Source organism: Dipteris shenzhenensis, chromosome 33 (genome assembly GCF_047967505.1).
Source record: "Dipteris shenzhenensis isolate YYH24624 ecotype China chromosome 33, Dip_SZ_1.0, whole genome shotgun sequence".
Taxonomy (NCBI): Eukaryota; Viridiplantae; Streptophyta; class Polypodiopsida; order Gleicheniales; family Dipteridaceae; genus Dipteris; species Dipteris shenzhenensis.
This window is the reverse complement of record NC_141628.1, coordinates 32,695,321-32,719,654: the sequence shown is the minus strand read 5'-3', so window position 1 is coordinate 32,719,654 and position 24,334 is coordinate 32,695,321. Positions and strand designations below refer to the sequence as shown.

Genomic DNA, 24,334 nt, shown 5'->3' with positions numbered 1-24,334 from the left:
TCATTCTTGTAAAGCCACATAGCTAGTACTTTGATTTTCTCCCATTCTTCCTTTCAAATAAAGCATGAATCTCTTCCCTTGATGTCTCCATCTCTACATTCCACCTCCCATCATGTACATGCTTCTCTTCCGCCTCTCCCTTCCCCCTTGTGCCATAGTCCTCCTCTTCATTCCCACTGCTCTTAATCCCTTTTTCCCACCCATGTTAACGCTTCTCCCCTCACGTTCCCTTTTCCTCTATGGCCCTCGAGCATTGCCATGCCTAGCGTCAAGCCTCATGCCTTGATTTCTTTCTAATAGAATTGCTGTGGCTACTGGGATCGAAGTCTCCATGGCTAGTGGCATAAAATCTGCCCATCAACATCTGCTACGACTACGTGCAGTTCTACGACATCTTCTGTGTGCAGTTCTCTACTTCTATGCCTACAGTCAACGTAAAATCCATCCATCGACATCTGTTACTCCTACGACTATGTGCGGTTTTGTAGCATCTTCTATGTGCGGTTCTCTACTTCTGTGCCTACATTCAACATGTCTACTGCTTGCATCTGCATTTGCGCGCCTTCTGGTCACGCATCTGCATTTGCGCACCTTTTGGTCGCGGCTGCACATCTGCAAAACCCCAACCCGCGATCTCCGTGTATTTCAAAAACTCCTGTAACACACCTCGAGTCCCTCTGTCTTCTTCTTCTCCTTCTCTTTCTCTTCTCTTCTCCTCTCTTCTCCTTTTATTAAGGAGTGGGAATTGTATCCAAGACCTCCCCATTCACAAAAGGAAGACTTACCAATGGGCTAGCAAATAGGAAGTGATCAAAATGTAATGATATTGCTTATATGTTGAAATCTCATGAACTGTAACTCTCTAACCGTGGGGAGTTTCCTCTTGCTGTAAAAAGAAAAAGTACTTCACTTCATGTGCTCGATTCATATCTCATACTAGATCGCAGATTCTAAACTTTTTCAAGTTCACTCCTTAGATGCATGCCACACAAGGAGAGTGGATATTTATGTCACTTCTCGACGAGTTCAAGGATTTGGTGCTTGGTCCTCCGCTCATTACAGCTTCCAATTAGCAAGATCTCTTTCTTGATCTTCATGTCAACCTTCAATAATTGATTATACAATGCATTGCTCGAGGAGATGATGGGTGGGATGAGACACCGTAGATGGTTCAAAGTGAAGAACTAGTGATACACTGGGAGGACTTTGATTCCAATTCTACTCATTGTGTGATGATCGAGCTACTTGCTGCATCGAAGGTAATTACAAGGGTGACATTCTTCCAAGGGTGGGATGATCCATAAGCTTGGGGTGAGATTTGACGCATCTGCTTATTAATTCCTATGGATAAGCTTGTCTTAAATGATTTCTTCTCGACCTCACTACAAAGGTTTCTAGGGCTTTGGCTATGGTTGATGATGTTTCGGCCAAGGAATCCCTTTTACCTAATCAACCTTTGTGCCACATTTTAAGCTTCATGTTGTAATTTCTTTTTGGTCAAAAGATAAACTATCAAGAAAGGATAGTAAGTTTGTTTGGTGCTGAACATCTTGCTCAAGTATTGAATTCTCCCCACCCTCTCCTTCTACCTATCTTGGACTACCAAGAAACCTGGGATGTCTGGATTTTAGTCTTGGTGTAATGACATCTTGGATCCTTCAATTTGACGGAGCATACAAACCTTCAACCAAGGTTACTGATGTGGGTGTGAAGCTCACTTCACCGAGGGGTGAGGTGTATTGTTATAGCAAGTCTACACCTGCAAGTACTTGCAACCAAGCTGAGTACTCGACACTCATTTTTGGGCTACAAAAGGCGCAAGAACATCACATCAAGCAACTTGAGGTGCGAGGAGATTCTCAACTCGTGTGTGAACAAGTTAGTGGAAGGTGGAAGGTGCGGAGCGAAGGCTTGGTTCCATGACATCAACAAGCATTGGAACTTTGCAAATAATTTGAAGAGATAAAAATTCAACATATCCCTCGAGCTCAAAATTTAGTTTCTGATTTCTTGGCACATGAAGCTTGTACTTCAATCATGCATGAAACGAGTGGAAGCACTGCCCCAACAAAGCCACAAGCCACGAATGATGGTGATCATTTATAAAGAATACAAAGGTTGTCTGATCATCATGAAACTAAGTGTTGTGCATATTTGATACGAGTTTACCGACTTCGAAACATCATCAAAAAGGTCGTTAAGGACATTACTCAAAAGAAGGATGCCAAACCGCACACCCCTTGAAGAAATAGCATGGCAACTACAAGAACTGGAAGAAGCTAAAGGTGATGTGCAAGCTCTCCAACTGTTGACATTTGTCATGGCATTCTTGTTTGCCTTGATGAACAACCTCATGCAACGTGTCTCTAACCCTCACCTGTAAAGATGGATGCAATATCATGCCTCGACCAATAAGGGTTGGTCCTTTTAAGATTGTCTATGAGCTATTCTATGCTAAAGATTCTTCCCGTATAGTGTTTCACAATACACCAGTCACACCCTACCCTACCTATGTGTGCTTTGTGGATATATCTTCCTTTTCAGTTCAAGCTACCTCTTTCCATTGTTTGCCAATAGATAATCCTCATTTTGCCTCTCTTTTCCATTTTCCAAGCATGGCTGACATTCCTATGTTCTGTGGTCGGGTTGAAGAAAATCCAAATGAGTATCTTGTGGCCTTCAAGCACCATTGTGTTTCTCTCAACTTTCTTACTGAAGATAGATGGTTGTTGGTTCTTCCCACATTCCTAGAGGGTTTGGCTCAAGTGTGGTATGAGAAGTAGGCTGAGGACATTCGCCAAAGTTGGCTGAGGTTGATAGTAGCTATGATCAAGTATTTCGGCAAAGAGGAGGAGCCAGAGAATACACACCTACAGATGGCAAACCTGAAGCAATCAGAAGGTGAGATGGCGCATCGATATGTGGATCGAGAGGCTGTGCTCTTGGACCGTTTAATTGCCACGCAAGAGGACAATGCCAGATTTTGAGCTGGAATGACTCACCATGTGTTGGGCTACCTTGTAGCAGGAGCAAGTGATGAATTCTGCCTCAAGCTTAAATGGGAGAATCTAGAGACCATGGTGCGAGCACAAGAGATTGCTCAAAAGTTTGATAAAGTTCAATTTGACCCCACTTCAAAGAAGACGGTTGTCCCTCTGCAACCCCCTCAATTCTTGTAACAACAACCTGGGGTTCCAACTCAGGGGCATACCCCCACCCCCCATCAGGGATGTATCCACCACCTCAACCTGAAATGTATGGTCCTCCCTTAGATGCTTACCCTCAACAAGGTGTATATCCTCACCCTCCACCTAGAAGATTTCCCCAGCCTCGCCCATGAGCCCCCCTCCTTCCTACTCCCCCGGCACCTCCTACTAAATGACTTAGCCAAGGCCCTTAATGATCTTCGACTTGAGATGGTGGGCATCAAAAATCAAGCCACAATTGCCCTCCAAGAGAACGTGCAAATGTTGTGTGCTACGAGTGCCACCAGAAGGGTCATTATCACACCGAATGTCCCAATATTCCAAGGGTGAATCTTCTAAGTGAATCAGGCACCGAGGACTCTGACGTAGAGGTCCTTGACCTCGGGAAGAGAAGTCGTACCACCTCGGACCCCTCTCCAAATCATGGACCAGGCCGCCCCAAGAAGGTGTTCTTCTCAGAGCCCTCAGATGCTGAGATGGCAAACCCACCAACAGAGAAGGCTAAAAGATCTCGCAGGATTAAGTGGTCACCCTCGAATTTTCCTATTGGCTCAGGGCAAGAAGACTATTCGGTCGTTCAGGACCTTGCTCATCGGTCTTTGAGCATCACGCTTCCTCAACTAATAGCACTAAGCCCTAAGGTGAGACGTGAGCTATAGCAAGGGCTCTCAACAAGGAGGAGCAAGAAAAAGGAAAAGGTACAAGAGATTTCTTCTATCTCTGAATAAGTTAATTGATACCCGCATACAGTAGATGTCATCATAGATAATTGCGGTATCAAAAGTGTGTATTGATGGGGGAGCTACATGAAGAAGTTGAATTTGAAATGCACAAGGAGTTCCTCCACTCGAATCAAGGTAGCAGATGGTCGACGACTCGCCACCTTGGGAGTCATTGAGAATTGGCCCATCACTGTCAATGGGTTGACCACCACCGTCAATTTCTATGTAATGGACATTGAAGATACAGTCAGTTATTGGAAGACAAGACACATGTCTTTTGGTACTTCAAAGGAGAAGATCCCAGTAAGTGCAACTAGGTGCCACTGAACCAAAAGAAGAGGAGCAAGACAGTGATACTCTCTCATCATCAGTGTCTGAATCAGTGGAAGATTCAGACGGCAGGGAGGAGTTCTCAGAGGAAGAAGTTTACACAATGGGGGTGTCTCCGACCCCACCACCCATGGAAAAGCACCCATGGAAAAGGTAATAGTTACTCCTCAACAGCTTGAATCTATGCTTTCCCCAGACCTCACTCCAAGTGAGAAAGACGAGTTCCTAGAAATGTTTAAAGATTTCCCTAACCTCTTCGCAACTAGCTACCACCACCTTCGCCATGTGACTACCATAGAACACAAGATAGAGCTGAAGCCCTGATGCTAAGCCAATGGCTCAAAAGTATCGGAGATTAGGGTCCCTACAGACCGATGCTTTGCACTTAGAGTTGCAGAAGCTTATAGAAGTTAGGTTTATTGTTCCGGTCCACAATACTAAATGGGTTTCACCAATGGTAGTCACCCCAAAGAAAAACAAGTGGCGAGTCTACATCGATTATAAGAAACTCAATGCAGCCACCAAGAAGGACCATCATCCTCTGCCCTTTCAAGACCTCACTCTTGAGAAGGTAAGTGATCATGAGATGTATACTTTCTATGATAATTACTCCAAGTTTTATCAAATTAGAATTGTCAAGAAGGATGTGCTTAAAACCACATTTGCCACACCCTGGGGGACATTTGCATTCAAAGTAATGCCATTTCGCCTCACCAATGCTCCTACCTACCTTTCAAATATTTATGTAGATGGTGTTTGCTCCTTATTTGGGGGTTTTCTTAGAGGTGTTTTTAGATTATTTCTATATATTCTCGGCACAGAAGGAGCACGTCATGAAGGTTAGGTTAGCCTTCCAAAGGGTCAATGATGCAAATGGCAACCTCAACCCTGATAAATGCACCATTAGAGCCACTCAAGGGAGGTTATTGGGACATATTGCCTCATCTGAGGGCGTCAAGCCTAACCCTGAGAAGATAGAAGCTATCCTCAAGCTCTCCCCGCCAACAACCAAATGTCAAGTATGCCCATTTGTCAATCTAACAAGATACTATCACCGCTTCATTAATCAATATGATGCTTTGACGTGACCCATGACTACGCTATTAAAAGATGGGGTTGATTTCTCTTGGGATGAGGATTGTGATCATGGATTTATATAAATCAAGAGTGTTCTGGCTTCGAGACCTATTCTATGCAATCCTGATTGGCCAAAGACTTTTTATATCAATCCTAGGTTTGGTGAGCACACTCTAGGGTATTCTTCTCAACAAAGGGAGGATCGATTCATGTATCCCGTTCGATTTGCTTCTCGACAATTGCTCGAAACTGAACAATGCTACTCTGAGGCTGACAAGCATGCCTTATCCTTGGTGTTCAGCATTGAGAAATCTAAGCATTATGTGGCTAAAAAGTCCTTCATTATAATCTCCAACAATGGTCTTGCAAAACAAGTTCTTCAATCACCAAATCCCATGGGCTGGTTGGCCAAACGGTTGGCAGTTCTACAAGAATATGATTTTTCTTTCAAAATTGTAAAAGGAGGTTGTTCCAACTTAAAGAATGCTTTGATTGATTTAGAGGAGTGCTTCGATGTAACCCTTGTAGTGGCCATAGAAGTTGGGGATCCATGGTATGGTGGTATCTACAAGTTTCTAACCACTTTCTCCTTTCCTTCAAAAAGTACTAGCTATGAGAGAAAGAAGTTCCGAAGAGATACTAGGCACTACACTCTCTTTGATGGGGTGTTGTACCATCAAGGCATGGATGGGATACTAAGACGAGCCATTGATGCAAATGAAGTACCTAAGGTATTAAAGCATTATCATGATGGATTTTGTGGAGGCCACTATGCCGATGACTATACAACTAAGAAGATTTTACATGATGGGTACTAATGTCCGACCTTGTTCAAGGATGTCACTATGTATTACAAAACTTATGAACCATGCCAATTCTTTGGTAGGAAGGATTTGCGTCCTGGGCAACATCATCCAACTATTACAACCTCACAAAGCACCTATATCAATCAACAACAAAGGCTAAACACACAAAGTACAAAACAACACACACACCCCAAGCCAAGCTTGCATAAGTCAATTAAAAAGAGCTCCAAAGAGCATAGATGATCCGCATATGTAAAAGTCGAGAAACCTCAAGAGCTTCCAAGGGTCACGAGACTAATATGCAACAAGGAGTTGACACGTGATTTTTCAAGCAAAGACAACCAATCACCTTGCTTGCCTACATTGTCCAATCACAAAGCTCCTTCCACCTAATATGACCAATGAAGGTGTGAATCAATCACCCCATCTAAACCTTAGTACCACAAAGGATCCTCATGAGGATCACCCCATAAGAGCCAAACTCCCAATAGTTACATAATAATGGATTGAGAAAGGAGTTAATCTTCAAAAAATCACAACAAACTATGAATTATCAAATGGTGCCTGGTAATGAGCTTTTTAATACCTCAAATGGCAGATAGGATCATAATACTTAAGGACAACTATTTTACAATTGATTTTGTTTACTAGAAATCAACAAGTGTTTCATAATAACTTGGACGTTGGAGTGAGGGTTATTTGACCCAACTCGATTGTTCAAAGGAGAGACCCCTTGGTGAGCTCTTATCTACTTGGTGTTTATTCTCTGATAGGGTTCCAAGTAGTTTGCCATTACAATTAGCCAAATTTTGTAACTAGCTATTTGGGTTTAGTCACCCCTTAAGTATAAGTCGACATGTTTTTTTCTTTTTTTACATTTTTAAAGCAACAAGTGGCAATAAGGGCAAGTGGATTTTCCTCTATTAGCATGATAGAAAGGAGCTTTCCAAATATCTACAAGAATCACTTCAACACCTACTTAAATTGCTTTAGCATGTTCTAAGCAAACAATTGTTGTAGCATGTTTCAAGCAAACAAACAATACTTAATAGTCCACAAAGACGACAACTTCCCTAGTTTTGGCTTGCCCCCAATGGATAGGCCTTAGTAATCATTTGGCCTCCAAAGAGAAAAATCAAGTAATTAGTTATTTTTATGTTCACTTTTTTTTGCATTGATTGAAGCATGTGAGTATCCCATGAAATTCTCCACCTTTTTTTCTCTCTCTTCTTCTTCTTCATCCCTTCAATCCTCCACCCCCCTTTTCTCTCTCTTGTTCTTCTCCTCCTCTCTCTCTCTCTCTCTCCTTGCAACTCACCCCCCTTTTCCGTTGACCATCCAGACAAGCCACATGAATGAAATTCATCTTGTTTTCTAGCATTATAAAGATTGAAATGAAAGCCACAATCACCTAACTACAACTCAAAGCAATGGCGAAATTCCACGTAAACGAAGCACTATATTTGTCATTTCTTCCATAAAATGAGGCGAGTCCTTGTATTCAACACATGGCTCCGATCAGCTTGAGCGTCTAAACGGCAAGCATGATAAATATCTTACGTGACTGCAACTAAAAGAGCATTGCCACAAAAGTTTGGCTGACGGAGAGAATCCATCTACATAAATTAGGACTCAAAACACGCCAGCTGGATTTCTCGCTCAAGAGCAAAAGGATAACTTACAAGAGCTCAGAATCTACTTGTCGAATGAGTAAATCATGAACGAGCAATGCTGTCTCTCCAACAGAAAATTATCTATAACCGAAGAGCTTTGTGGGATGGACAGCCGTAGGAAACCTGAAAAATCATGTGGATGAGGGTCATTATGAAACTTAAGAACTCCCAGGCATTTAAGAAGAAGCCAGGTTTAGCAATCAATTGAACAAATCATTGTGGATCAATCTAGGAGCTCCCTAAAATTACAAGAAACCAAATCACTAGAGCAAATTAAGGAGGGCTCCTAACAAATTGTGTTGATGGAGGGCTCCTAACAGAAGTAACATGAAAATTAGAGGCAGTCCTGCTAGAAAAGCTCCTCACCCAATATGACAAAACAGAGCATGACAACTGGGGTTGTATCAGCGAAGCTTCAAGATACTGCTTTTTGCCTTAGTTCCATGTAGCCTTGCTGATTTCCTCTGCCTTTTCTGCTGCGTAGAGACATGCAAAGAACCTCCCTCTAAACTTGAGGCAACACTCACGTTGCATCCACGCATTGATTCAACATTACCGTCCTGTTTGATTTCTTCCTTTTCCTCGGCTTCACTAGCCTGTGCCTGACATTGGATTTGGACCTCTTTCTTTGCAGCCTCGATCATTATGCACTGTCTCAGCCCCTCCCCGGAGATATTAGGCCTTTCGGATTCTGGAGATCTAGCCTTCGTAATGCTTTCCTTTTTTGTTTTCTTGCGCCTGTGCACACGCCGTGCTGCTGCAGTCTGTCCATGCAGCTCTTCTTTAGGTCGCATCTGCCAAATGAAGACGCAGGAGTGAGAAACACATGAGGGAAAAATATCAGATTCGCAATTCGCAAACCTACGGACCACCCGGCAGCAGCATGACCAAAACTAAAGAGCAAACAAGAGGTAAATTTAAACGACCGGCAGAAGAGCGAGCCCGACGGCCGAAGGCAATCACGATCAGCTCTGCACACAAGATGCGTCGGCTACCAAAAAGCGTAATTCGTACAAAAAAGGGAAATGCAAACAGCGAATTTCAAAATGGGGGAGGAACAGAAATATCGCACGTTGAGAGGGCTGAGAACATCTGTGATGTCTTGAAGAGGGTACCGAGGGAAGCCCTCCGGCAAGGGACTTCTACTGTCGTGCAATGGTACATTGGGATCCCTGGAATCCCAAGGACAAAGGTTCTCTTTGCCTGTAGCCCCGACAGCAAGCTTGGGACGCTGCTGGCTTATGCGTTTAGCAGGGCGCTCAGGCAAAGCATCGCGGAGGACATTCATCTCTCTCTCTCCCTCTCCCTCTCTCTGTCTTTGTCCGTCTCTCTCTCGCTCTCTGCCTTCGGCAATCTTCTCCTCTATACGCCTAACGAAAGATCGATCTCTCTCTCTCTCTCTCTCTCTCTCAGGCAATGGCAATCGCTTCCGCTTTATGCAACGCGACCTTTTCTTTCGTCTCCTTAGCGGTTGCCTCTCCTGCTGTATGTAAAGATGGAAAGCTCAGAAAATGGAACACGATCTTCCTCTTAACCGTGACTTCCTGAGTGATCTTAGCTATGCTAGATCGAAAGCTCAGAGAATGCAACGCGATCTTCCTCTCATTCGTGAGTTGCAGAGTACGTCTCTGTGTCTAGCGTGCAATTTGAAATCTCTCCATCGGAACGTTCAAACTCCAAAGCGCCAAATTTTGAATTTGAAATTGAGATTGATTCCAACTAAGATAAGAGCATGGCCCCATGAAAACCAAATTTTTGCCCCTAATTAATTAATTACTTTGACTTCTATTCTTGATTAGCTTGTTGAATTCATTTTTCTTGTCATGGGTTTGTAATCCATATACATCTTTGAGCTTTAAGGTTTTGCTGGGGTCTCTTTTTCATGGGGTTGTAATCCATACCTTTGAGTAGAAATCAAGACAACTTCAAGCTTATTGTCGTAAATACATGTCTGCCCACAGTTTATCGTAGCAAATCCCGCCGACAGGTGAGAGTCCCCATGGGGGTGAGATTGCCATCTTGCAAACTCACAATTGCCAAGCTGAGCTAGAAAACTTTGCCACTCCATCGCTCTACACCATTTGACGAGAGGTGGCAACTTGATGTCATATCCTATTTTAATCAACTCACCTTCCAATTGAGAACTCAAGCTGCAGGGGGTGCCCCACCAACCCCCTAGACCTTGTCAGAGCGATGATCACCCAGGGAAAACATCCCAGATTGGTGGGGTGGCAAGGTAGAATAGAAATCTCCAGTCTAGCCGCTAGGTTCATCGATGCATGGGGACCTCCTCAGAGAGTGCTTTGCTTCATAGGCGCATCTACCTGCACTACGTTGGCATCTTTATGGAACAAGATGTACAGTGGAGAAAATAGTCAAGAATTGGAGATTCTAAGAGGTGTGGGGGTTAAAGGTCACTGTGCCTTTACCCCGGTTATGTACAATACTCAAACACATATATAAATGAATGAAAAAGAAGATTAGGGTGGTTCTGCACCCACCAAAACTCGTGTGGCTCTCTGTCTCTCTCTCTCTCCTTCTTCCGTTCTTGCTTTCGTTGAGAGCACTCTCAACTGGTATCAGAGCCTAGGTGATCTAGTTGAGCGTGCGTGAATGCTTAAAGCTCAGCAGCTCTGTGGGAGGAAGGAGAAGCTCTGTGGGAAGCTTTGTGGGTGACTTTACTTGCATCCGAGTGTGCAGAGACCTTGGAGGAACCTTTGGAAAAGTCACTTTGGTTTTGCGAAGTGGTTTTGAGAGCTTGTTAAGTGGTTTCAAAGAAAAAGTCGTTTTTTGAGCTTTTCCCTGTTCCGTTCGATGACAGAGACTCCATATTGACTTGTAGAGGCAACTATTGCTTACTTTTGGTGTCCACTTCACTTCAGGAGCTTGGAAACACCTTCATTCTTGAATCTGGGATCATTTCATTGGATTTCTGACTCACTGTGTCAGTTTCTGCGTTTTTTGCCCGGGTGTTGGAACTCAAGTTTGGAGCAACCATTTGCAGATCTGTCAGTTCCGGTGGACTCAGGAGGTCCTAAAACTTCTATGTTGCTCATCATTTGCACTCCGGTGGAGTTTACAAACAGCTCTATTTCCAAAAACGTTTTTCAGTCCGTGTGTTGGACCCAGTGATTAAGACCACGGTTTCCAAAACCGTCTATCCCATTGCGTTCTGGACAGCCAAAAACCCCTACCTGTCAGTGCTTGCGCGATTCGGTGGAGGATTTTCAGAGTTATAGATCTCTGTGTATTCGATTTCGTCTCTCTGTTATGCATTTTTCATTCTAAGGTTTTGAAACCTTAGATTTATGCCACATGGCAGTGGATAAGTGTTGACTCCCATTTCTCACTCATCGGTTGGGATTTTGGAGTTCTGGCAGAAGAGAGATATTTGCAGATTTTCTTGCTGAGTCCGATTATGCAATGGCGCCCATGTTTTGAGGCATCTCAGGTTCTATTTTCAGTAGTGGTCATTACCGGGGGACTATGATTTCTTGAGCATACCTTATGCAGATCACTCTAGTTGCAGTTTGAGCAGTGTGCGCTCATTTGTGGTATGCATTGGGTTGCAGTGGATGATTTATAGGCCATTTGGATGCATTACGGTCCTTATTGGATGCGCTGATAGGCCCAAATTGCCTTGTGGGATGCTATTTTTTATGGATGCTTTGCACATGATGCTATTTTATGCTGAGGGACAGCTTTGACACATTGCAAGTGATGCACTGATAGTGCTATGCTCTCTTGGATGAGATATTATTGATGCATATGCCAGTGGACGGTGTTTATGCTTGAGTCATTTGGCACTTATTGGCATTTTCTTTTGGGCCAGATTTGCTCACATGGATGCATAGTATATGCACATGAGTCAGATGCATCTTTTGATGCTTTGAGCTTTGAGTTTTGGTGATATTTCACTCTATTGTGGCATACACATTTGGGTGAACCTGGTATTTGGTGTGATTCTCTCTTGCAGGCACTAGCATTTGGGATTTTGTTTCATTTGCATCATGGCATCCTCTTCCATGTCTGAAAAGGAGTTTTTCAGCATTAAAAAGTTTGATGGGACAAACTTTTCTTTGTGGAAAGAACAAATAAGGGATGTGCTTATTCAAAAGAAGCAGATTAAACCCTTGGCAGGGATTGAAGCTAAGCCTGCAAATATGTCTGAGGATGATTGGAATGAGTTGGATGCATTAGCAAAATCTACTATTAGACTTCATCTTGCAGAGTCAGTTTATTTCACAGTAGTAAATGAGCAGACTACTAAAGATTTGTGGAAGAAACTACGTGCCACTTATGAGAAGGAAACTGCCTCTAATAAAGTTTACCTCATGAAGAGGTTGTTTGAGCTGCAGATGAAGGAAGGGGTCTCCATTGCTTCTCACTTGAATGAATTCAATATTATTTTTAGCCAGCTTCAGGCTCAGAAGATGAATTTTGATGCGGAGACTAAGGCAATATTTCTCTTATGTTCATTGCCATCCTCATGGGATACCTTCCGTACAGCTGTCAGTAACGCTGCACCTAGTGGAGTACTTAAATTTGATGATGTTGTGGGTAGCTTGTTGGCCGAGGAGATTAGACAGAAGTCTATGGATGGCAACAAGCAAGATGCAGCCTTAAATGTGCAAAGGGGCAGATCACAGTTCAGGGGGAAGTCCCAAGAAAGAGGGAAGTCTCGTAGCAAATCCAGGGCACGGAACATTGAGTGTTACCATTGTGGCAAGAAGGGCCATATGAAAAAGGATTGCTACAAGCTGAAAAGAGAGCAAAAGGATAAGAAAAAGAATGCAAATTGGGGTGCAAATCAAAAGGAAGAAAGTCCAAGGGAAGACAAAGGAAAAGTGAAGATCGAGGAGATCAATGCAGTCACACATGATAGTGACAATGACGTTCTCTTCATGTCTAGTTTATCTGCAGAGTTGCTTACCACTTCAGATGATGCATATTCCCAGGATTGGATTTTGGATTCTGGTGCTTCATTCCATGTTACTCCCCATAGGGAATGGTTCTCCACTTATGACAGTGGAAAGACGGGTTGTGTGCATCTTGGAAATGACTATGCATGTGACATAGTGGGAGCAGGTGACATAAAGTTTTCTTTTGCAAATGGGTCTGCATTTGTTTTGAAACATGTGAGGCATGTGCCTAAGCTGACCAAGAGTCTTATTTCAGTGGGTCAGCTAGATGATGCTGGTTTTCACACCACTTTTGGCTTTCAGAGTTGGAAAATTCAGAAGGGCTCTATGCTTTTGGCCAGGGGTGCCAAGTGTGGGACTTTGTATCCCTTACATGTATCAGGGGTATTTGATCATGTTGTTGCAATAACCGAGCAGCCAAGCACTTCTTTGTGGCATTGTAGGTTGGGGCACATGAGCCAGAATGGAATGAAACTCTTATACTGTTTGGGTTATGTACCGCATTTGAGTTTCTCTGATTTTGAATTTTGTGAGCATTGTCTCTATGGGAAGCAGACTAAATCAGCCCATAAAAGAAGGGGAAAGAAAGAGTTTGAAAAGCTTGATTTGGTGCATTCAGACGTATGTGGTCCCATGCCTACACGGTCATTAGGCGGGGCTGAATACTATGTGACATTCATTGATGATGCAACCAGGAAAGTGTGGGCTTATGCTATAGCTCGGAAGAGTGATGTGTTCCAGGTATTTCAGAAATGGCTGGCCTTGGTTGAGAATCAGTCAGGTAGAACGCTTAAATGCGTACGGACTGACAATGGTGGAGAGTATCTCTCTCATGACTTTCAGCATTTCTGTGATACACGTGGGATTAAGAGGGAGCTCACATCCCCTCGTACTCCAGAGCAAAATCCAATTACAGAAAAGATGAACCGTACCATTCAAGAAAGGTTGCAATGCATGCTTTCCAATGCAAGTCTTTCTCGTGGTTTTTGGGCTGAGGCAATGAAGACTGCAGTGCATGTGATCAATAGATCACCTAGTAAGAGTTTGGATGGCGGTATTCCTGAAGAGGCATGGAGTGGTAAGAAGCCCTCTTACTCTCATTTGCGTATATTTGGGTGTGAGGCATATGCACATGTGCCAAAAGAGCTTCGAAAGAAGCTAGATCCTAAGTCTAGGAAATGCATCTTTCTGGGTTATGGTGAAAGTGGAGAGATGGCCTATCGTCTCTGGGATCCAGAAGTAAAGAAGATCATACGCAGCCATGATGTAATGGCACTAGTAGTAGGGGTAGTGGCAGCTTGAGCAAGGGGAGACCCCCTACCAACCACCCTAGCTATCTGCTTCGTCCTTGCCATGATAGTCTTCTAGCTTGCAAGCAAGAGCTGAATTAGCGAAGTAGTCCCTATTGGCCATGTAGAGGAAGAAGAGCAAGACAAAATATGCAACAAGAAACATATGCTAAAGTGTTCTTAAGAAAGAAATTTGGAGGGTTGGGAGTTGTCCAATAAGCCAAATTTCTTTCTTAAGCATATTATTGAAAATTTGTCCCACACAATGTGTTTATCTCTCAAATTCCACTAAATTGATCAGACCAACACAGTTGAAAGATGACACAACCAGCAATGTAGAGAATCAATAGTAGTTCCTATTGGCCCTATAGTAGTCCCTATTGACCCTAGAGTAGAAAATCAATAGTAGTCACTATTTAAGACATTCTGGTGTGATCATTCCTAGCATGAAATGTCATGGCTAGGTCATGAACGCCTCCTAATGTTTTGTTGTATATGTCGCCGCCGTTGGTGTAGGTGATGGAACATTGGTATTTTAATAGGCATGAATCCTTGGAAGAAGGATTTTTGCCTTTAAGAAATAGTCCCTTAGAAAAGAAATAGGAAGGACACAGTATCAACAATAACAACATGTCCTCAAGAACTGTCAATTATAGGAGCAAACCTTTTATTAGCGCAACTAAAAGGACTATGAAGAATGGCTAGCTTTCCATGCATTGGAAGGTTTCTACCAATGTCTACATAATTGAAGGCCTTTTGTCCTAATGTTTTCACATATTTCTAAGTAATCATAGCATGCTCTAACCAAATGAGCAAGAGCACTCATAACTTGAGGTGACTTCAATAAAGAACTTAAACCTATCTCATCAGATTTGGGGAAGTAAATATAGTATGATAGCTATTTTCTTAAAACAAGAGACCTTTTTAGACTAGACTGAGCGTCAGAGATGATATCAAGGAGGATAGGACAAGGTGTAGACTCAAGACCTTAGCAAGATCTTGTACATGATGTCAAATAGAGTAATCTATCAGCATTGTGAATTATCTATCCGAGCCCCCCATTTGGAGTCAAGTGAATCCACCCTCATGCTAGAGTCTGAGGCAACTCGATTGATTCAAAAGGGGAGGGCATGGGCCGCTGGAGAAGAGCAGACTTGCTAAGAAAAAGATTAAGAAAAACGCCAATTGGGGTGATGAGGAGGATGCTCATCATAATGGGGAGACCCATTATAGAAACATGAGTCCAAACCTCCTTCCTGGCAACAAACACAACCTAAAGGGTCTTCTCTCTAGAAGAAAATCATCTCCAAGACTTCAAAAGCTTTATGCTCCCAGGTCAGGCAGCCTGAGCTACTTTGCTTGTAGCTACTCCCACATAGCATACTTTGCGTAGTTCAGTAGCTCAGCTATGTCTTTTATCATCAACGAGCTATACTACTTCTATGCCGCCTCCAAAGACCTTCTTTAGAGCTTGTCTATAGCCAAAGGAAGAAATAATTGTTGATGCTTATAACGACTCGTATGTGATTGCAACAAGTGGAAGATATATATATAGCATGCATACAATGAGCATGTGTGCAATATATGATACAAAAATGTATATGTGTGTGCATGTACACACATAAATACATATGCATCTAGCAAGTAGTTTCCACCCCCCCCACACACACACATACACAAGAGAGAGAGAGAGAGAGAGAGAGAGAGAGAGAGAGAGAGAGAGAGATGCAATGCTAGGAAAAATATCTTTCCCAACAATTAACATACATGCTACCAAGATTCAATTTGAAAATTCCCTAAAAATCATTTAAATAATGAGATTTATAAATAAACTAAAAATCTTATTCATAGGATCTCGATTCCCAACATGAAATCTGAAGCAGGAGGGTCCCTAACTCGTCGTAGATGGGTCATGCTACTCGTTATTTTAAACTAAGACAATTTCTCTTAACTTTCTAAATAAAAATATAATAAACATATTTTGTGTTAAAACATAAAATTCAAAATTTTAAAATAGACTTATTTTCATTTTAAAAAGTAAATTTAATATAAATAATTTTTAAAATAAGTAAAATTTAATCATTTTCAAATTAATTTTTAAATAAAAATATAATATATCCCCTAACCCCCGCTCTTGCTACCCCCTACCCCCCCTCTCTACCCCTAACCCACGGCTAACCCACCTAATCCTACCCTCGACTAACCCCCCCTCTCACTACCCCTACCTCCCCCCTTGGCTAACACCCCTTATCCCTATCCCCCTGCTAAACCCCCCCTCTTGCTACCCCTAACCCCCCCCACCCTATTGCACATGCAAAAAGTTGGGGGTGGGGGGGGAGGGGGTCCCTTCCCTCTGCTCACCAACCCTCGACCCCACCTCACCTCACCCCCTCCCACCCGAGAGAGAGAGAGAGAGAGAGAGAGAGAGAGAGAGAGAGAGAGAGAGAGAGAGGAGAGAAGGGCAAGGAGAGGGATCATCAGCAAGGAAAGGGGAGGGGCGTTACCACAGGGTTGATGTGAGGGGGAGGGGAGTAGTTGCAACGAGGGGGAGGGGAATGGTGAGAGTGACGAGGGGGAGGGGAGTAGCAGGGTGGAGGGAGTAAAGGAGTGAGGAGAGGGCGGTGAGGGGCAGGGGAGGGAGGGATCAACCACAGGGAGGGGAGGGGAGGAGCTACAGGGGGGAGGGGCCATGAGGGTGAGGCACAGTGAGGGAGGAGGGAGAGGGGAGTGGTAGAGGGGGAGGAGAGAGTAGCTGCTAGGGGGAGGGGAGGAGCGACGGAGGAGAGGGAGGGGAGGGGAGGTGGAGAAGAGAGGAGAGGGGGAGGGAAGAAGGGAAGGGTGGAAGAGGAGAGAGGGAGGAGGAGGAAATGGGAGAAAGGAGAGGCGAAAGGAGGCGGGAGCGAGAGAGGAGGGAGGGGGTGGGTGGTGGGTGGAAGAGGGGAAGACGAGAGGGGGGAGGGATGTTACTGGAGAGGAGGAAGGGAGGAGAGTGAGGGGGACAAGGGAGTACCTGGGAGGAGGAGGAGGAAGAGCCCATGAGAGAATTTGAAAATTAAGGAAGTGAGAATGAGAGAATTTCGAGGGAGTCCCTAGGATGAGGAGGAGGAAGAAGAGGAGCCTATGAGAGAATTTGAAAATTTAGGAATTGAGAATTGGAGGGAATATGGATTCTATGAGAGGGAATGATATAAGGAATATGTTTAGTTTACTATAAGTAGGATTACCTTTACTCCTTTATTCCAAACTTCATTCTTCAAACACTGTGGTTCTCTCCTCATCTCAACTTGTTGCTCAAATTGGTAAAATTTTCCAAATGTTGCAACACGTGAGTTGCTTTCCAACCTCTTGCGTATGCAACAACTTCAATTATTAACCTTTTGAAAAAAATTTGAATTCCATCTTCCAAGCTATTGTGTACGCAACTTCTAATTTTTAAAGATTTCTCAAAAAACTCTCACAGCCCTATTATACTTCAAAAAACATTTTTTTCCTTTGAGCATTTTGACAATTTTAAATATTCCTCAAACCGATTGTGTACGCAACAACTTCAAAAAAACTTGTTTTTCTTTGCGCTTTTTGAAAATTTTCAATATCTTTCAAACCTATCATATGGGTAACAACTTTTGAAAATTTTAAAATTTTCAATATCTTTCAAATTGAAAATTTTGAAACTTTTAAATATTTTTTAAACCTATTCAAAACTATTGCACTTAAAACAATTTTGAGGCTCCCCTAACCTGTTGCGTACACAATAGGTGGAGATAATTTTTTCTCAAACTCAACTCTTCCCTAACATTAGCACATTACCACTTTATTATTATGGAATATATATATCCTTTGCCCTCTAAGCGTCTTCTCAAGCTTTCTCAAACTTTGGATATGCATTATCGTTGCGAGTATGGAGCGTCATGGCTCACTCCGGGGGATTCAGAGCATCAGTTTGCATTGGCAACTGACTTTCAAAAATCTTCAGTGGTGAATGACCTGTAGATGGATGCGTGGCCAAGACATGCGCGCTGCCAGACTCTGTTTATATATTGTCTTGTGTTCAGAGTCATGATTTAAAAGGCATATGAAGTCCATTACTCTGCAATTTTGACTAAGGGTATATTTCCTATCGGAGACCCGTTGCTCTATTACTGAGTGAAAAGCGTTCAAACAATGATCCTTGGTACTGGAAACACTGCCCAAAAAATTTTAATATATTTTTAAAAATAAATTTAGAAATTTAAGAATCAATAAATATTTTCCAAACAATGGATAATATTAGAGAATCATAAACTAAGGAAATTTATGTACAAAATCATAAACTATGGATTTGTAAGCTTAGTGTTCAAAAATAAGCATCAGTGTGCCTTTAGCCTATGTGCTTATTTTCTATGAGTATGACACTTTGCAAAAGCCTTTAACAATTTATTATTTTAAGGCTTGTGCAGAGTATAATATCAATCAGATATCATTTGGATATCATTTGTGTAGTGTAGAATGCATATTTCCTTGTTTCTTACAATGTATCATCCATGAGTGTTGAAAACATGTATGATTGGTGTAGTTTTGTCCCAAGTGCTTGACTCAAATGGATATGATATTTTGTTTAGGCCTTAAGCTATGTAATTTTAGGCATCTGCAAAGTATTAAACCCATTGGGTATCATTTGCATGGTTTGAAATGAATATGATTGAATCCTTCTATCTTACCAGGCATCATCCTTATGTGTTGAAAATATGCTTTGTTGTGCTTCTAACGTATATGTCTATCTGCGATGGGTATGATACTTTGTACAAGCCTTAATCTCACTTTGTCTAAGGCCTTTGTAAAGTATCATACCCATCAAATATCATTTTATGTTGTCTAAAATGCATATTTTCTTATTTCTTATCATGTAGCATGAATAATTGTTAAAAAATATGCATCGTCTATGCTCTTGGCCAACATGCTTTTCCATCACTTTGCTTAAACCTTAAACTTAATGATTTAAAGCTCGTGCAAAGTATCATACCCATCGAATATCAATTGCATAGTTTGAAATGCATTTTTACATATCTTTTACTAAACCCTAAACCCTACACTCTAGACTCTAAACCCTAAGCCCTAAATCATAGACCCTAGATTCTAAACCCAAAACCCTAGACTCTAAACTCTTAAACCCTATACATTAACCTACAAGTCCTAAACCCTAAACCCTATGCCATAAACCATAAATCCTAGACCTTAGACCCTAAACCCTAGATTCTGGACTCTAAACTCTTAACCTTATACACTAACCAATAATCCCTAAACCCTAAATACTAAACTTAGTTACTATGCCCTAAACCCTAAATCCTAAACCCTAAACCCTAGATCTTAAACACTAGTCCCTAGAACCTAGAAACTAGACCCTAAACCCTAAACCCTAGAGCCTATACCCTATACCCTAAACCCTAGAACCTAGAACCTAAACTCTTAACCTTACACAGTAGGACCTAGATCCTAGACCTTAGACCCTAAATCCTAAACCCTAAACCATAGATCCTAAACCCTACATTGCAATTAACAATTTATAAAATATACTGATTTGTGCAATAGGTTGGGTGCACACCTAACCTGTTGCACAAATCATGTAAATTTGATGATGCAACAAAGGTTGTTTTAGTAATATTGGAAAAATACCAAGTCCCACTATTATAGAAAATTCACGATTACCTTCATACCACGATCTCGAGCATGGCCTATACTTTTCACATGTGCCATGAACATAAGTTTGAGTAGTAGCTTATACTTTTCAATAAACAGGAAGAGAGAGAGGGAGAGATAAGATCAAATTTGTCCCAAAATCAAGAAATTTTCCCAAAATCAAGAAATTTTCCCAAAATTACTCAAACAGTCTTAATAGGCTGGTGCATCCCAACCTGTTACACGTGCATTAGGTTGGGGGTGTGCCCATCCTGTTGCACAAATTAAGAAAATTTGATGATTTGTGCAACAGGTTTGGTAAACCCCCAACCTGTTGCGCAATTCAAGGAACTTTCTTAATTTGTGCAACAGGTTGGATGCACCCTCAAGCTGTTGTACAAATTAAGATATTTTATAGATTATTGAATGTAATTTAGGGTTTAGGTAGGGTTTAGGAGTTATGATATTTGGTTTAGGGTTCAAGGTCTAAGGCTTAGGATCTAGGTCCTAGGATCTAAGATCTATGTTTTAGGGACTTAGATGTAGCAGCAAGGGTCTAGGATAATAGTTAAGGTGATGCGTGTCATGGTACAATTTAATGAGATACTGTTTAAATATTGTTTATATAAGAATTGATGCGGTAAGTGTCATGTTGAATTTAATTGTTTAATTCGGTATACATGATATAAAACAATTCTATCTACATGTCATTTTTTAGGTTAAATATGAGCAGGGAGGGAGAGAATGTTTACCACAGGATCCTCCCCAACCACAAGCACAACCAGAGGATCCTCCAATTCATGAGAATCCAAAAGCATCATTTGTGCCTCAAGAGGCCGACTTAGCAGACCAACTAAATCACGTTGAGGCTCAAGCTATCTTGCAGGCCCAAATAGAGATGTTGGGAAGGGAGGGACTAGGAATGTTTGCCACTGGTCCAGTGGATGACGACACCATGCAAGGTGACACGCTCTCTCTTTGACAAGTACAAAGGCTTTGTCCATTGGAGTTTGTAAGAAACACCTTGTTTCTTCGATCAAGAAATGCTAGAAATAAATATGCATAGCCCAAGTTGGCAGACCCACGGCACAAAAATCTTGCCCACATCCTTCTTGAGCAATTCATAGAGGTGGAAGGGAGCATCCCCAACAACCTGTAGATGCCCATATTCTTCATTCGATAGGCGTAAGTCCACAACATCTTGCATCGATGTGTAGATTCGAACGACGAGCATCACCTATCATCAAGAACAGGAAAGGGACATCTTGCGGAGCGCAAGTGAGCAAGAGTAGAGAACAGAGAACCCATGTCTTAAAGGCCTTGTGTACTAACTCCCTAGGCACATAGTGACCTTGTTGACCTGGCAACATCTGCCATACCTCTTTATCAGCAGGGTCACTACTGCCGAGGAGTTACAAGCTCGCCTTGCATCTCAAGACAAAGATATCGAGGACTTGCGAGCACACGTATACACATTGGAGGCTGAGCTTGCATGCATCATTGCTTTCCAATAGATCTTGGGTTTGGCAGGATTGACATCTTATCTTTTTCTTTTCTTAGATGCTTGTATTAGGCCCTTTTCTCTTTGGTTTCTTGGAGTGTTATTGATCTTTAAAGGTGGTTAGGGTAGTCTTTGTTTGGTTTAAAGGAATTAATTTTTGTTTGGTTTTTCATGACTTGATTTCATGTGGCTTTTCTTTGTAGGAGCTATTTGTTTTCACATTGGTGGGTTAATTATGGGTGGACTTAAAGTCGATGGTGTTGTGTTAGTAGGAGGTGAAGATGTTGTAGGAGGTTTTTGCTCATCGGCCTGGCAATTGTTTTGGCTTTCTCCCTTCCCATTTTTTCTTGTGCCTCCTTTTCCTATTGTCTTGGTGGTGGTAATGAGCTTGGTGTGTGGAGGGACTCAGTTTTCCTCCTTTGGTCTTTGTTTAGGAGATTCTAGTGTTTTTTTAGTGGTTTCTTGTGTTTGCTAGGTAAGTGGTCACTTTGATAGTGATGGCTTTGTAGTTGATACACATTTATGTGGGGAGCACATTCTCCATTGGCAAATTCAATGCGAACACGCCCACTAGATTGGTTGCTATGGTTGATAAGGATGAGAGTGGACTACACTAACTAATAAGAATCTATGATGCATTCTAATGACCCTATCTCATGATATTTTTAAAGAATTTGATGGATAATGGGCTATGGTTGTGTTGTTACGGGATTTTTCAGACCACAAAATCATGTGTTTGTAAAGTCCTTAAGCTAGCCTTTGAGGATCAAAAGAGCTATCACGATATGCAAACCATAAATGTAGTCACACATTTCATAGAAATGCGTGGAGTACACAAATGCAAGTGTATGCCACTTCATTTTTTGTGAGTGTCATTATTATAGTACCATGACCACCAAAAGGGAAATTTCTCTGAGAAAGGAGATAATGTTTTGCTATCTACAGCTCAAGGGGGTAATGAAAATGAACCATGTGATGGCACAGTAATGCATATAGGTGATACATAGTTTTTGCCCTAATTGGAAATATGTGGTGGCTGACTCAAGGACCTATTTATGTGTGAGGACGTATGGAAAACCACACAAACATGATGATATACACTCTAAGTTTGCCAAGTTTTACTAGCATGAGCCTTTGCATAGTATGACATTGAAGAGGGAGCTACAGGTAGCAAGGTGGCGACATATGTGTGGGGTGATTTTTTTGCCTACACATTTAGCTTAAGGGAGCATTTGCTGTGAGCGGCTTCATATATACCACCCAACTAGTGTGACATTGCGGAAGAAGATGAATATATACACCTGAGTAAGACTAGAGCAATGAATAGAGTTCCCTATATAGACATTAGTCTACACGTCGATGAGTTGATCTATGAAGCTGAAGGACGTTAAAGACAGAGTGATGTGTTCCTGTGAGCTTTTATTTTCACTAGATTTGTCATAGCCCATCACTTAATTCCGTATGAATCTGAAGGGCACTATACAATGCGAAACAATTACAATTTTTTCCAAAATGACAATCACATAAAATGATACTCAAAATTCGGATGTGAAGAAAAGAAGCACAATGGCTCTCAAGAAAACCAACATTGTTGAGAAAGTACATGCAACCCTTATTGTTTTATGATGAAGGCGATGCTTGCTCTCTTTTACTCCTGATTATCATGCATGCTCCTTCTATTTGCATAGAAGGTTTTACTCTCCCTTCATGATCACCTTTTGCCCTTGGCCTAATCCATGAATTTACCCTTTACTATCAAGTTGTGTGAGTTTCTTTGCTTCTTATGGAATATTTGGAGGCTAGTGACTTAAACACTGAGTTCCCCACAAAGTACGTCTTCCTAAACCTACAAATTTGATTTGTAATGGCATTTGACAATGTAAAATTGATAACAAGTAGAGCTTTGCATTGAGGCCTGTAGTCCCACAATAAAAGTTTTTAATCTGACAAATCTTTTTTGTGGGTGGATGCAGGGGGTTAAAGCTACTTCTACATCATGTGCACCCTAGTGGAAACTTATCAAATATATCATTCCTTAGCTTCTTATATTTTTTATGTGTGAAATGCATCCACTGCATGTTGTGTCCTTGCTGTGTCATGTCTTTTATATGTTACTCGTTCAAGTGATTGTCGTATCTATAGAATCGAAAGAAAGTGTGTCAACACGCACTATGCATCACTATAGCATTCAAGTTGAATCTATGAAGATGTGATACAGGAAAAAGAAAGCACCTTGGGCTAACCTTTGAGGATCAAAAGTGTATGCCACTTCATTTTTTGTGAGTGTCTGTCCTTACGATAGTACCATGACCACCAAAAGGGAAATTTCTCTAAGAAAGGAGACTATGTTTGGGTATCTAAAGCTCAAGGGGGTAATGAAAATGAACCATGTAATGGCCCATTAATGGATATATTTACCAGTATGATCCTATTTGAAGGCACTTGACATGCCTTTGCATATTATGACATTGAAGAGGGAGCTACAAGCAGCAAGGCAGTGACGTATGTCTGGGACGATTGTTTTGCCTACATAAAAGCTTAAGGGAGCATTTGTTGTGAGCGGCTTATACACCACCAAAATAGTGTAGCATTGAGGAGGAACTTGAAGATACACCTGAGTAAGACTAGAGCAATGCTCAGAGCTTGCCTATATAGCCACTGGTCAGAGCTTTGAGCAAGTTGACGTGTCGATTTATGAAGTTGAAGGCCTTTAAAAGACAACGTGATATGTTCCTATGAGCTTTTATTTTTCACTAGATTTGTCGTATCCCAACACTCACTTCCTTATGAATATGAAGGATAATATACAATGTGAAACAATTACTACTTTTTCCAAAATGACAATCACACAAAATGATAATAAAAACTTGGATGTGAAGAAAAGATGCACAATGTCTCTCAAGAAAATCATCATTGAGAACGTACGTGCAACCCTTATTGTTTTGTGATGGAGGTAGTGCTTGCTCTCTTTTGCTCCTGATTATCATGCATGCTTCTTCTATTTGCATAGAAGCTTTTACTCTATCCCTTCATGACCACCTTTTGCCCTTGGCCTAATCCATGAGTTTATCCCTTACTAGTATTTGTGAGGCTAACATGAGGGTTCTTCTAAATTGGAAGGTGTGACAGGGCGTGATTCAACAAATTACTATCCAT

General features: G+C 41.7%; 1 protein-coding gene across 1 annotated transcript; it reads right to left on the bottom strand.

Moving 5' to 3' along the window:
* Nucleotides 1-7,607: 7,607 nt before the first annotated feature.
* On the bottom strand, nt 7,608-9,439 carry LOC147879989 (uncharacterized). The gene is made up of 3 exons (XM_087372152.1): nt 8,887-9,439; nt 8,181-8,608; nt 7,608-7,937 (listed from the first exon to the last, which is right to left on the bottom strand). Exons 1-2 carry the CDS (start codon nt 9,100-9,102, stop codon nt 8,219-8,221), a joined length of 606 nt encoding a protein of 201 aa, XP_087228278.1. The 5' UTR covers nt 9,103-9,439; the 3' UTR covers nt 7,608-7,937; nt 8,181-8,218.
* Nucleotides 9,440-24,334: the final 14,895 nt, after the last annotated feature.